At 51.5% G+C, this 13,925-nt stretch overlaps 1 protein-coding gene across 1 annotated transcript in view; it reads left to right on the forward strand.

Annotated features, from left to right (window-relative positions):
• The first annotated feature begins 2,475 nt into the window (after positions 1-2,475).
• CHST13 (carbohydrate sulfotransferase 13) overlaps positions 2,476-13,925 on the forward strand; it is a 28,205-nt gene continuing 16,755 nt past the window's right edge. Inside the window, exon 1 of the mRNA XM_030956755.1 lies at positions 2,476-2,597. Within this exon, the coding sequence (XP_030812615.1) occupies positions 2,504-2,597 (94 nt within the window). The 5' untranslated portion in view covers positions 2,476-2,503. The remainder of the gene's footprint in view (positions 2,598-13,925) is intronic.

A 13,925-nucleotide genomic window follows, 5' to 3' on the forward strand; every position in this document is an offset into this window, starting at 1 on the left:
TGCTGCTGAGCAGTTGTATTTTCATGTGTGCTTTGTGCACCTGCTGTTCTCCAGCCACCGGTGGGGCCTGGGGAGGGAGAGAAGGGCTTCTCCAAAGCAGACTGAATCTGATGATTCCATTAGAAACAGGCTTGGGATCATAATCTCAGACTCTGACAGCTTCACCTTGTGCCCTTCTTATATCTGCAGCGATCTTCTCAAGCAAGCACTGGCCACTGTTGTCTGCCTTAACGGGCTGGGGTTGCTCTTTCAGAATGGTGGGGCTGCAGGGGAAGGGGGATGGTACAAGAGAGCAGCTTGTGTGACCAGGGAGCTCTGTCACTCACTCAGGAACAGGCAACAGCAAAGGCCTGACCCCCCAGCAGCTGGTGCCATTGCCAGCAGTCAGCTCTTATCAAAATATACCTCTCCCCCCTGGAAAATGGGTTTGTCCTTCTAAAAGGGATTTTCTCCGTCTGAAAGGGGTTTGTCCTTTAAAAAAAGAAGCATTTGCTGGTGAGTCCACATCGGAATCCTAGGAAATGCTCATGATGTGCTTCCATGTTTAGCCCCGTGGATCTGAACAGCACGTTCACCTCAGGCTGCTGAGGACCAGCCTTGCATATGTGATGTGCTCACAGATGGCCCTGGCCCTGCCCCCAGGGATGAAATACAGACAGCAGGCAGCAGGACACAACAGGACCTGCTCAGGGTATGAGTTTCTACTGGGATGATTTACTGTATTTTCTTTAATGGGAATTTCCAACTATGGGTGAAGTTTGCTTGTTTCTATCATCATTTTTATTCCTCCTGCTGAACCCAGGGAAGCTGGGCTAAAGGGATGATTATTTTCCCTAGCTCCTCTGGGAGCCTTGGGCTAGATTTTCTGGTGTTTCAGTACTGGAAGATGCAAATAATGAAAAATTCACCAACAGTCTTGAGTTCACATTCCAGCTCCTGAAAAGCTACTCCAACGGGGTTCCCACTCCACAGGCTGGATATGTCTTCAGTCATTGAACTCTCTCTGGCCCCAAGGGCAGCGGTACCAGACTTCCCTTTTGCTGCCCCTGAGGTCAACCAGCCCATCTTTACATGGGAGGCAAACCCGAAGTCTTTCTGCACTCATCAAGGGGCCAGAATTACTGCACCATTTGCAACAGAGAGCAGGCTGCATGTGCACAGCCATTGGCACCAGCAGCGCTCCCTGAGCTCTGTCTCTTGCTCCCTGGTGTTTGGAGTCACAGAAATAGATCACAGATCCCTCCCTGCAGGTCACAGAAATAGATCACAGATCCCTCCCTGCACAGATCCCTCCCTGCAGGGATCAAACAGCCGCAGCGCTCTGCTGCCGAGGTTCCTTCCGCACTGGGGTGCCCTTGCAAGGAGGGGTGTTAGGGTCCCAGTTGTGGCCTCATTCCTGTTGCCCCTCTCTAGACCATCCAGCAGGGACATCAAAGAGCTGTTTAATTCCTTGGGTATAGCCCAACACGGCCTGCAAGGTGCTCTGTGTGTTCTTATTTCATTCCAGCTTCCTTCACTACAATGAGATTCTCCTCCTGGTTTCCTCTGCCCTAAATGAGGGTAAAATGAAGCCCACCATGTGCACATACCCAGGCATTGTCATTCCCTGCGGCTCCTCCTTGAGCTGTTCTCTTTTTCTTAAAACTAATAGTGCTTGGGCTGAGGAGAAGCAGTGAATGGGTGCTGTCAGTGGAATCCAGCTCTCGGTCTGGCTAATTTGGCAGGTGGCCTTTGAGTAGATCTCAAGTGTTTTAGAGAGCTGGGTGAAAAGCATTGCTGCTATTTCAAAACTGGGGCAACAAAAGCTCTGGGCTGGTTCTGCCTGTGATTGCGGAGCCTGGGGGATAGAGGATGCAGTAAGAGAACTTTGTGCTCTCACTTTCCAAAAGCATGCCGAGAATCATAGAAAATTGTGTCCTCCTTCTACAGAAATTTATTGCTTGAGGTGGAATTAGTCAGAAGCATTATTGCTTTCAGTAAAAGACTGCAGGGCCGGGGTTAACCAAAAGAATATTAAAAAAAAAAAAAAAGAAAAAAAAAGAGGTGTATTTTAAGGCCATGTGTATTTTAAGGCCACGAAACTTTGCGATGCTTCCGAAGTACTGACCGTGCAGAGGAAAGTCACCAGGAAACTCCCGACCCTGCCACCACACCAGCGACTCCCTTTTCCCGTCGGGGAGTCCCGGAGCCGTGACAGAGCCGGGCAGGGCAGCGCGCACCGCCGAGCGCCGCCGGGGCGCGGGCACGGCAGCGGCCGCGGAAACCCCGCCGGCCCCCGCCCGCCCCCCGCGGCCGGGCCGAGCCGAGCCGCTGCCGGCGCCGCGGGGCTCTCGGGGGGCGAAGTTCCCGTGGCGGCGGCTGAGCCGCCCCGTGTCACTTCCTGCGGGCGGGCGCGGGGCCGCGGGCGCGGGGCGGGGCGGCGGCGGCGCCCGGCGGGGCTCGGCGGGCCGGGGCCGGGGCCGGGGCCGCGGGCGCTGCGCTGCGCCGCCAGCCGCGGCCGAGGATGCGGCGGAGCCGGGCTCCGCGCCTGGCGCTGGCCGCCGGCCTCGGCTCGCTCCTGCTCGTCCTCTTCTACTTCCAGAGCAGCCTCAGCCCAGGTGGGTCCGCGGGCGCCGCGCTCCGGGAGGGTCCCCCGGCGGTGGCGGTGGCGGGCGGGCGGAGAGGGGAGCGGGGCACGGCGGGCAGCCCCATCCCTGCTCCTGGAGCCCCTCGGGTGCCGGCCGGTCCCGGCGAGCTAAAGTTGTGTCCGCCGGGGAAGTCGCCGGCGTTGCCCATCGCTCGGCTGAGCCCGTCCAAGTTCGGCGCGGTGCGAGCGGCGCTCCAGTCCCGCGGTGACTGACGCCGGTGTCTCCTTGCCAAAGGCACCTTCCCTCGGGTCGCTGTCCCGCTCGCTGTCCCTGCGGGGCACGAAGCCCCGGTGAGCTCCGTGCGACCTCGGAGCTGTGCGCAGCTTCGCAGCCCTGCCGAGGCTGAGCGGGGTCGGTGCGGGAGAGCGGAGCTGCTCCGTCCCGCCTGTGCCCATTCAGAGCCGCGGTCACTAAAGTTCCCGAGAGACTTTGAATGGCTCGAGGGACTTCTCGTGTGTGTGCTCTTAGAAATTTCTCGCAAGTTGGGAAGGAATTCTGAACTAAAATCTGAACCGTTTTGTGCTGGGGGGATAATTTATTTCCCTGCCTTTTCTGCTCCTTTGGGGAAATTAGTTCCTTTTTCCTCTTTACGAGATGTTTTTGGGTAATTGCTGCCGTTTTAACAATGTACTAATGTTTTCTGAGTACAGCAGCAACCCATCAATGGGGCCTTTAGAGGTACATCTTAAAATTCAGAAGACTGACTTGACTGAAACGTTAATGGAATTTTATCAGTGTAGACTAAATGAAATGTGATTTTCTTTTTAGAGGGGCTGCTCCATCACTTTAATGTGTTTTTTTCCTAAAAATAAAAAAGGCATAACTTGTTGGCTGAGTAAGATTGAAAAGGAGTTGGGTTTCAAGCAAGCATTTGTTATTTCTAGACGAGCATGTGAAGCTTGTCAGATGAATTCAGAAATCCCAGAAGACCATAATCAGTATTGTATTCCTTAGTAACTTTTTCTTTTCTTAAGGAAATTATTTATGCATCATATTTTAGTATTGGGGCTGCTCAGTAAAAAGTACAACATTGAATCAGCTCTAATCTCCAGGGGTGCTAATGAAGAGATGATTGTGTTTTACACTGGATATGCTTTCTAGCATCTGACTGGAAAACATATCTCTTTTCAGGGCTCTGAAAAAAAGAGATTCTGCTGGTCTGAGTCAGCAGAACTTTCTGTGCTTAGTAGACTTTAATTCCTCACCTGATCTCAACCCAGTTTCACACAGAGTTCCTGTCAGGTCAGAGCAAACCAGGTGATGGTTATGGTGATGGTGTCTCACGAGGCACTGGAGGGAATTTGGGTCTGGAATGCTAATGCAATGCCCTGCAAATCTATTCTTTCATGTGGGGCAAGTGTGGTTTTTGAAAGTTCCCATAGATGCTGATAGGTCTGAGGCAGGGATCTCCAACTGCTGGGACCAAGTAATGTTTGTCACTCTGTGGGAACCCATTTGTGAGGATGTGGATGCCCTCTGCAGATTTGCCCCTTTAGGTTCAATAAAGAGGTGAGTTAAAGCAATATTCATGTTCTCTAATGCCAGCTTATTTTCTAGCCACACCGTTGTCTCCCTTGGTCCAGCCTTCATTTTTGTGCCATTTCTTTCCCTTATTATTTTTCAGTTTACAGTTTTTCCTTTCCTCTTCAGATCAGTGAGAAACAGTAGCAGAGGAAAGGTCATTACCATATACAGAAAAGAAGCAAGCTACAGATTACTTCATTTTTTATCCCAAAAGAAAACAAACTGAGACCAATTGCTTGAATTTTCGAAGTTATAAGTTACAATAATAGGTAAACAATTTGCAAATGAAAATGTCATATTTAAAGTGATGTCTGCCTGGGGGTTATTTGGAGTCCTGGTTGTCTGGTGTCATTTGGATTTTATATAATAACGAAGAAAAATGCTAGCAAAAGAAAGGAAGCAATGCTATGAGTTTCCCCCAGGAGCAGTCAGATCCTTTCTCCATCATTAGCAGGATTGAGCAGGTTGCCTTCCCTGGGCCACCCACAGTCCATTACACGGAACCTGCTGAATTAATCCTTGCTAATGGCACATAGGGACCAAACCTTCCTGTGACCAGGACAAGGAATGGGGAGAATGATGATACAACCAGAAACCTTTAACTTGAGAGTGCTCCGGGCTCACTCAGCTCAGGGAGCAGGAATTATCCACTCTGGTTGTCTTGCCCACTTACAGCTCCACCCGGACAGTTGTGCAGGCAGTGGTTTGTGCTGAGCTCTGTGGCTGGGCTGCAATAAGGCTTTCTTGTTCTGCCTCAGGAACACCCACACACCAGCCTGTGCTGAAATAACTCTGCTCCTGAATGCTGCTGAGTTGGTTATTTTGGTGGTGGGCTGAGTTCGTCTGTAGTGCTGGCAGTGGCAGAATTCCCTGTTGTCCCTCCTGCAGGCAGGAATGGGCTCAGTGTGTTTTGCCAGAGGGGTGGAACAGGTCTTGGTGCTCCACGGGGAGGTGGCCTTGTGTGCCTCAGTGTGCCCTGACCTCGTGGTCCTGGTAGGTTTTGCTGCCTTTCCTTCCTGCTGGCTGTGCTGGTGGGCAGACACAGGGTCTATAGCCCCTCACTGCCCTGGCCCTCGGGTGGCGCTGTGCCATGGGCTGTCCCCTGCATGCTTCAGGTCAGTGGTGACCTGGCTGTCCTGTTGGCCATCAGCTGTGGCTCCAGGCTCACAGGGACATGGCTGAGGGCAGGACATCTGCATTGCAGGAAGGTGTTGAGGTGGTGCTGAGCACACTGGCCCTGGATCTTCCACACCATGCTGCAGTGGGTAGTTCTGGGGTTTACCTGGAGCAGTCACTTTTCAGCACCTCCTGCACCTGGGCTGACGTGGGCAGGTGCGCTCAGCTCCCAGGCAAGCCTCAGGCCATCTCAGCTGGGCTCTGGCGGTGATGAGAGCCACCAGGAGTCCTTGGCTCTACTGGAGTCACCCCACAGCCATCCAGGAGATCCTGTCTGGCCCCAGCATGATTATCATCCCTTGTCTAAGCTGATGTTCCTCTGCTGTTCCCAGCAGGAGCAGCACACTGTGAGCTGCGCTGACTTGTGCACGCTGTACAATTTCTGCATGGAGGTGAGGATGCACAGCAGGGCTCCCAGGCTGGTGTTTCATCTCACTCTGCTGGCAGCACATCTAGGCTGGCACAGCAGGAGATACTGGAGGCTGCCATTCCTTGTCTGCATCAGAGCTTTGGTCACTGCTGTTCTCAGGGGGACCACATTGATTTTAGCAACAGTGGGGGGGAGGTGGGATTACTCTGGTAGTACAGATGAGGGATAGAGGGAAGGGGGAACATGTGAGGGAGGTAGAGTGGCAGGTCCTAAGGCCTTGTGTTCATCTGGTCTGAGGTTTCTGCAGGGCAGTACTGTGGGGCTACCCCAATGGTATGTCTTTGGGGCAGACTGTACTGACATCTGGAGAGCTGGCAAATTTTCTCCAATAAGAAAGAAGGAAAAGCTCTCAATCTCAAAATGCTCCTTCCTTTATTTCTGCTCTGGTTCTGTCCATTTGCAGCATCCTGCTGTTGTTTCATGGGTCTTTTTAGCAGCACTTGCTCTATGCTGGCTTCTGTTGTTTCACAACCTGCTGTCAGCATGAGCTGCTGGACCTCACGGGGCCTTGCAGGTGAGATGTACTCAGCCTTTGGTCTGACTCTCACAATGAGAGATACCAGAAGTGCCAGGGTTGTGATCCTATTCCAGAAAGCTTTCCAAGTGAGAAAGCCTCTCTTGATCCTTATCTGCTCCTGTATCAACCAGCTGGATCTTCTCTGAGCTCTGATAGAGCAAAGCCTTCTCCAACCTCTTCACCAGCCTGAGAGAGAAGGGTTGGGGTGCTGCAGGAGGATGAGCAGCAATGCCAGAAGCCACATCAACACATGTGGCAGATATCACAGGTAGGAAACTGCCTCACCATCTCTGTGTTTGGTAGCTCTCTGATGTGCCAAGCTGGATATGGAAGACACCACTGCCACCACTCTCTGCCAGTTCTCAGGTGGTTTCAATTGCCCAGCCCAACACCCCTCAGGACCAGCGGATCTTGGAGAAACTCTTGCTTCTCATTGTTCCAAATTTATTGATCTCAGTCAGCTCCATCTCTGTGCCTAAAGACTGGTCCCTTCAGAGGGATACAAATTATTACAGAGAATATGGTAGGTGATTTGACCCGCAGAGCTCTAGTCCCTGAACCTACAACTGCACCTAGACCTGGCATGAATGGATACACACTTAAATATTAGCAGACCTTTGAAAACCAGTGATTTTTTTTTTCCAGAACAGGAAAGAGCCTCTTTTAGTCCTCAGTTCCTCCCCATTGTTTGAAGGTATTTGGAGGCTGAAATTCAGCCGCTGCCTTGGGACGTGCATGGGGTTTGGCCAGCAAATGCTCCGAGCCTGGGTCGTGCCTGCAGCTGGCTGACACATGTCCTCAGCCTTCCAGATAACCAGGGAGATGCTGCTTTTACCCTGGCTAAGGCTGCAAGCACAGGCAGGGATGACAAATCTAGCCATCCTCAGATGGTGTTGATTCTTTTCTTTTCTTTTCTTTTCTTTTCTTTTCTTTTCTTTTCTTTTCTTTTCTTTTCTTTTCTTTTCTTTTCTTTTCTTTTCTTTTCTTTTCTTTTCTTTTCTTTTCTTTTCTTTTCTTTTCTTTTCTTTTCTTTTCTTTTCTTTTCTTTTCTTTTCTTTTCTTTTCTTTTCTTTTCTTTTCTTTTCTTTTCTTTCTCTCTCTCCTCTCCTCTCCTCTCCTCTCCTCTCCTCTCCTCTCCTCTCCTCTCCTCTCCTCTCCTCTCCTCTCCTCTCCTCTCCTCTCCTCTCCTCTCCTCTCCTCTCCTCTCCTCTCCTCTCCTCTCCTCTCCTCTCCTCTCCTCTCCTCTTCCTCTTCCTCTTCCTCTTCCTCTTCCTCTTCCTCTTCCTCTTCCTCTTCCTCTTCTCTCATTTAGTTTCGTTTCATTTCATTTCATTTCATTTCATTTCATTTCATTTCATTTCATTTCATTTCATTTCATTTCTTCATGGGGCAGTTTTGCCCAGCTCATTTTCCCAGTCATAGTATTGTGATGCCCAGGATGCAGCCCCTTCCTTTTGAGGAGCCAGTACTCAAAGTACAGTGACATTTGTCAGCCAAGATGTTGGCAAACACAGGCTGGATGCCCTCAGATCTGCTGTTTTTGGAAAAGACATGAAGCACTCCATCTGTGACCTGTTGGGGTAGCTGAATCCACGCAGCCCGGTGCTGAGAGCAGGGCAGTAGTGAAGCCCATCTGCTCCTGAGGGCCAGGCTTTCCATGAGGAATGCTTTCTCTGGTCCTTCTTGGCTTTATACAGTTTCCTGAGAGTCTCTGATACGTGCAAGAGGTGGCTCAGCACACGCAGAGTTAACTCTGTCCCTGCAGGAGAGATTAGTGTCCTGGTGGCTCTGTTGGCTGCGCCCAGCCTCTCCTGGCCCCACATTCCTCTGGCATCTCTGGCTGTTTCTGTCTGGCAGCACCATGCACCTGCATTTTGTCCCCACACACAAAACTCCACAAAAACAGCAGCAGGAGGGCTTTGCCTGTGTTGGAGCAGGGCTGTGAGGTCCAAGGCTGGGAGATGAGTGCTGGTGCAGTGGTCGGGGCTCTCCTGAGGGTGTTGGGATTTTTTATGTGCTGGGTTTCTTTTTTGGTCCTTGGTTCCTGCAAGCATCTGAACAGAGAGCATGACAAACCCTCCATCACAATTCCAGTGCAAACACAGCTGTCTTTCCCAGGACTCTGTATCAGAAGCCAAGGAATTACACAGGCATCAGCCAGCAGTGCCAGTTCCCCTCTGCAGGGAGCTGAGCAAGCCCAGGACGCCCAGTAGCCAGAGGAACCTGCAGTGGCTGACAGCCTGAGCTGTCACCCCACCAGTTCACAGCCACAAATCTCTGCTCCCCTCTTGGTGGGCTGAATCTGCCAGAGCTCAGCAGTGCCCTGAGTGAGTTTTCAGTCTGAGCCCCTCAGACAGGACAGTGATTGCAAAAAGCAAACACACACACACACTGCCCTGTGCACACACACTCCCAGCCATGGGCCAATTGGTCTCTGAATCATCCCCACACTTGCTGTGACTCACCCTGGGCAGCCTAAAGGATGGGTTTTCAGTCTGAAAAGCTGATGAAAGGCTGTGTGAGGGCACCACATGGGATCAGGGCCACAGTCATGACACTGAGCTCCATCTTGGACCTGGTGCTGTCCTTCTGACTTGTTGATGTGGGGACATCTTTATGCTGGCTTCTGGTGGACAGGGAGAGGGCAGCTGGGAGGGAAGCTGAGCTCTCTTCTGGCATTTCTTTTGAATGCTATTGAGCAAGTGTCATTTTTCCCCAGACCCTTTGCAGCAGCCCTTACTGGGATGTCTGGGGTCTGTAGGCTTTTTGAAGGTCCCTGCCTTGTAACCTTTTCCACCTCCCACCTCTGGAAGTCTCAGAGGCAAAGATCTGCCTCAGGTTTGTTTCTAGACTTGGTGATCCTTGCCTTAGAGATCCTTGCACAAGTCCACTCCCTTCAGCTTGCTGGCACTGAACACATTTAGCTTCAGGGCATGGAGTTGTCCAGCCTTGAACCAGCCAGTGGGGAATTCCTGCAGCCTGCTGGAGGAGCAGCCTGCCTGCTCTGCTGCTTCTGTTTTCCCACAGTGCCCCTGAGCTCTTAATACGTGGATGAGTTTTGACTAAATAAATAGTTGTAAATTTATGGGCAGGCAGACTGATGGGAATCTGGCTGGGAGGGGCTTGGGGTTGTTTTTTCCTGGGAGAAGGAAGCAGGGTTTCTCCTCTCTGGTCAGGGCTGTAGCAGCTCCACCACCCCTGGGTTCTGCAGCTACATCCTCAGCTGGGGTGGCTCCTCACTGTCTGCCAGTGCAGGAAAGCCTGGCCACACAAGCCACATCCTCTGGCAGCTCTGCTGAGAGGAGAATCACCCTTGGGTGTTGAAAATGGTTGAGAACCTGGTTTTGAGGGTGTGAGTGTGTGTGGATTCCATGTCTGCTGATTTTTCCGTCCCAGTTGAACATGCTGTCCCGTGCCACCTCAGGTCCTTCCCTGTGCTGTGATGGGAACTTCCTGACCTGCAGCAGGGCTCTCCAAGGCCCAGCCATCCCCAGCCCTGTCAGCAGCCCTGGCCTGGCTCTCTGGGGTCCTGCTTGCCTCCCTGTCTGTTGCATGTCCCACGTCCCCTTCACCTTACCAGTGATCCGTGGGAGCAAGGAGTGGCAGAGATGTTCAGTGCTCCCAGCAGTGCTGCAGGCTGGTCACTGAACCCTGGGGTGCTGTCACACTGTGGAGCTGTTTTGGCAGCTGTGAGATGCTGCAAACCACAGTGCCCCAGGCTTGTGTGTGGTGGTGTGACTCTGTTACAGGGCTGTGTACACAGACCGTGCTGAGCACAAGAGTGAGACCTGCTGTGCTGGGGAAGCACCTCATTCTGGTGAGACCCAGCTTTTTCACTGTTGGACTTAATTTTCATAGGCTCCCTCACAGCAGGATCCAACTGGACTTGAAGCTGTTTTCTCCCCAGAGAATGTCTCTGAAGGTGTTGCTGCCTCTGCAGTGGCTCGAGTGACAGATGAGGAATTCTCTAGCCTGGCCATGGCAGATGGGCAGGTGCTGGTGGCTCTACTCATGGTACTCTGTGATGATGTTCACAGGGGTCCCAGGATGAGGGAAGAGGCAAGGATTTGACTCCATGTTTCAGAAGGCTTGATTTATTGTTCTATGATATATATTATATTAAAACTATGCTAAAAGAATAGAAGAAAGGATTTCATCAGAAGGCTAGCTAAGAATAGAATAGGAAAGAATGATAACAAAGGCTTGTGGCTCGGCTCTCTGTCCGAGCAAGCTGGGCTGTGATTGGCCATTAATTAGAAACAACTAACATGGGCTAATCAAAGATCCACCTGTTGCATTCCACAGCAGCAGATAACCATTGTTTACATTTTGTTCCTGAGGCCTCTCAGCTTCTCAGGAGGAAAAATCCTAAGGAAAGGATTTTTCATAAAAGATGTCTGTGACAGTACTTGTGCAAGGAGAAGTGCCATCAAAGTTTTGGATCTTCACAGCAGTGCACAGGGCCTGTAGGTCCCTTCCCATCAGCTTGTCACCTATGGCACAGAGGGATGCTGAGGCCATGAGTCCTGGCCTCCAGTCACAACGTGCTCAGAGCTTTTCCTTCTCCATGTAAATGCCACTTGATTTATAGCCCTCCATCTCCTGGCTGCTTTCCCAGCTCCTCCAGGGAGGGAGCAGCAGCAGGTTGGAGCCATCCCTTGCAGTGCTCTGTCTCCCTGTGAGTCTGCAGCTTCACTGCTCATGTGGAACCCAACCCAAGCCTGCTCTCTGGCCAGATGTTGCCTCACTGACCTGGCAGGAAGATGGGTAATATCACGTGAGGTTCAAAGGTGATGTTTGCTTGGAGCTGCTGAGTGTGGGTGTCCCTGGGGCTGCCTTGCCTGTTCTAGAGGGCTTTCTTCAAAGCAGGGACCTGAGAAATCAGCACAAACTAGCTGGAGGTCAGAAGCTCCTCAGCAGCTCCCCACCCCATTTGTTGTGTGTTTCCCTGCAGACTGGGGCTCTGCCTGCCACGGGAGCCTCTGCGCAGGCAGATTTCCCCATGGCAGGAGAAGGCAGCGAGTTCAGTCCTGCACATATCTACAGAGCCAGGCCCTTCCTTTTGGCAAGGGTGCAGGGGTAGCATATTCATAGCTGGGTCTCTTCCAAGTTTTCTCCTGGCAGTATCAGGGAGATTGATTTCCCTTTAGCTTAATAGGATCAGCAGACACAGGCACTGTGAGACCCAAACGAGGCTGAACTGATGCTGGTAGAGTTTTGCATCAGTAGCCCACACCTTCTGCTGGTTGGTGTAGACACAAACCTCCAAGTTCCCTTCTTCCTGAGGTCCCCATCAGAGCTTGCTCACTCCCTGTGAAAAAGAAAGGGATGTCCCCAGAGCCAGCAGCCACTCTCAGGAAGGGTTAAATCCAACAGCCGCTCAGACAAGCAGCTAGCAGTGATGCTGGATCTGTTGTCCCCCAGAGCTGTGATGGCATTGGAGGTGTTTATGTCCTCTGCTGAACAGACAGGGCTCTTTGGTGGCCTCAGGCAGTGGTCTTTACTAAATGCAGCAGAAGCAGGCACAAGGGGCCATGTGGTGGGACTGTATGTGCTGAAGGTGGTTCTCAGAGATGGTTCTCCCAAGTCTCCAGCAGGCTGTGATTCACTCCTCTCCTCCTCTGTGAGCTCATGCATCTCTTTAACTCTTTGTACAGCCTCTTGTTGTGTATCTTGTGACAGAATCTCACCAGCTAATGAGCTGTGTCATTTAGAAAGGCAGGACACAGCCCCCCAGGTGGCTCTGCAGGGAGCAGAGGGATGAGAGCCCTGAAGCAAAGCCAGGGAGGGATGGCTGCGTGCAAGGTGCTGCCCTGGGAAGAGTTTGCTGAGTGGGCATTTTTTCTCAGATCATTTTGTTGAGGCTTTCATCAATGCCAGATGCACAGAGCTGAGAAGATGGCTTGAGACACGTTCAGCTGGCAGGCTGAGCCATCTGACATTGCTGTACCTGTGCAGGTGGCCTGTGTGCAGAGGGCACAAACAGCATCTGCCCAGAGCAGGGCTGAGTGCAGGCAGGTTCTGAGCAAGCCCAGCCTGGTCCCCTGCAGGCTGGCCTGCCATGGCCCCAGCAGCTGAGCAGGAGGCAGAGGCTGCTGCAGATGGTCCCTTGGCTTGGCTGGCAGCTCGTGGTGCTGTGTGAGCAGCTGTGGGCTGCCCCAGCCTGCCCAGAGAAGGGGCCTGCAGGGCTAGGGACACCCCTCCAGCAGGGTTTTAGTGGATCTCTGCTGCAGCCTTGCCCAGGGAAAATCAGCCCCTGCCCATCCTGACAAAGGGGTGTTTGCTGGTGCAAGCCCTTCTTCTGCAGCTCCTTCGGGCAGCAGGCTGCAAAGGAGGAGTTTATTGACAAGGAATGGAAATGCTGGCAGTTCAGGCTTGAATTATAAATGCAAGCAGCCAACTGGGGCCAGGAGAATGACAGGCGTAATGGGGAAGAGAAATTGCTCTTGGAAAGCTTCTAGCTTGGCTTATGGGAGGAATTAACCATTTGGAAACAGAAGATTGCATGGTACTTACACACAAATACTTTATTTGCTCACAGAGGCTGTGTTCCTGCTGGATATTGTTAATTTTCTAGTTCCTATAAAGGTCTTAATTGCAGTCCTTGTGACAGTAGAGACCTAGGGACCCTGCCCCAACAAAATACATCCCTCCAGCTAAAATGCATGTGATGTTTCTATAAACCTTCCTGGCATCTGCCTCAGGCTGGTGCCAGGTGACCAGAGCCTCCTGCTGCTGAGGAGACATGAAGGCTTAGGAAGAACCCCTGCACTGAATGGGGCAGAGTGTCCAGACCAGCTGCCATTGGCTCTGTTCCTAATATGATCCCCACAGACGATGCTGGGGCATTTGGCAGGCTCCTTGAAGCAGCTGGATTCCTTCTTTCCCTTTCTGCATGATTTATTGTGAGCTAACCCTATAACTGTCACCATTTTCCATCACTTGATTAGAGTTTCCCTGGCTGATGCTTGACTCAACTTGACTAAATGGGAATAAGAGGGCCTTTCTTGAAAAACAGAGCCTGAGCCATCCCCACCTCTGGGGAGGGGTGAGCCACAAAACCAAGGCCCAGCTGTGCCAGCCCCTGAGCCTGGGTATGGCTGGTGGCACTGTGATAGTCCAAGAGGTGTCATCGGTGAGAAATGAAGAAAAATAATCTTTAGAAACATAAAGGCAAAGTAAGCTGTGCAAGAAAGTGGGAGCCAAAAGAGGAAAGAGCTTTCATGAAGCTTTATAGAAAACAAGGAGGCTCTTCATGTAATTTTCATATCTTCCTAATGGCAATGGCAATAACTTCTTCCTAAGTAAACTTTCCAGGATCTTGAGCATCAAGAATAATGCACAAGTGGTTTTAAAGCATGTCCAGAAGCCAGATCTCTGAATCACAGTCACTTCTGGAACGAGTGCAGCCAGTCCCTGCACTGGCTTGGGTACAGCCAGCACTCCCTTAACAGCAGGCATCTGGCTGAAGCCTGGACAGACAGGGATTTCAGATTTAAGAGGTCTCTTCCAGGCAGTTAAAAGCTGAGAAGCATCCTGTTAAGGAAAAAAAAATAAAAAAGGAAAGGCAAAAAAGTAAAGTTAGAAAGATAATTATTTTCCTGCCCGATGTGTGTGACATGCAGTAGAAATCTAAACTAGTGCAGGATGT

Source organism: Camarhynchus parvulus, chromosome 12 (genome assembly GCF_901933205.1).
Source record: "Camarhynchus parvulus chromosome 12, STF_HiC, whole genome shotgun sequence".
In the NCBI taxonomy this organism is placed as follows: Eukaryota; Metazoa; Chordata; class Aves; order Passeriformes; family Thraupidae; genus Camarhynchus; species Camarhynchus parvulus.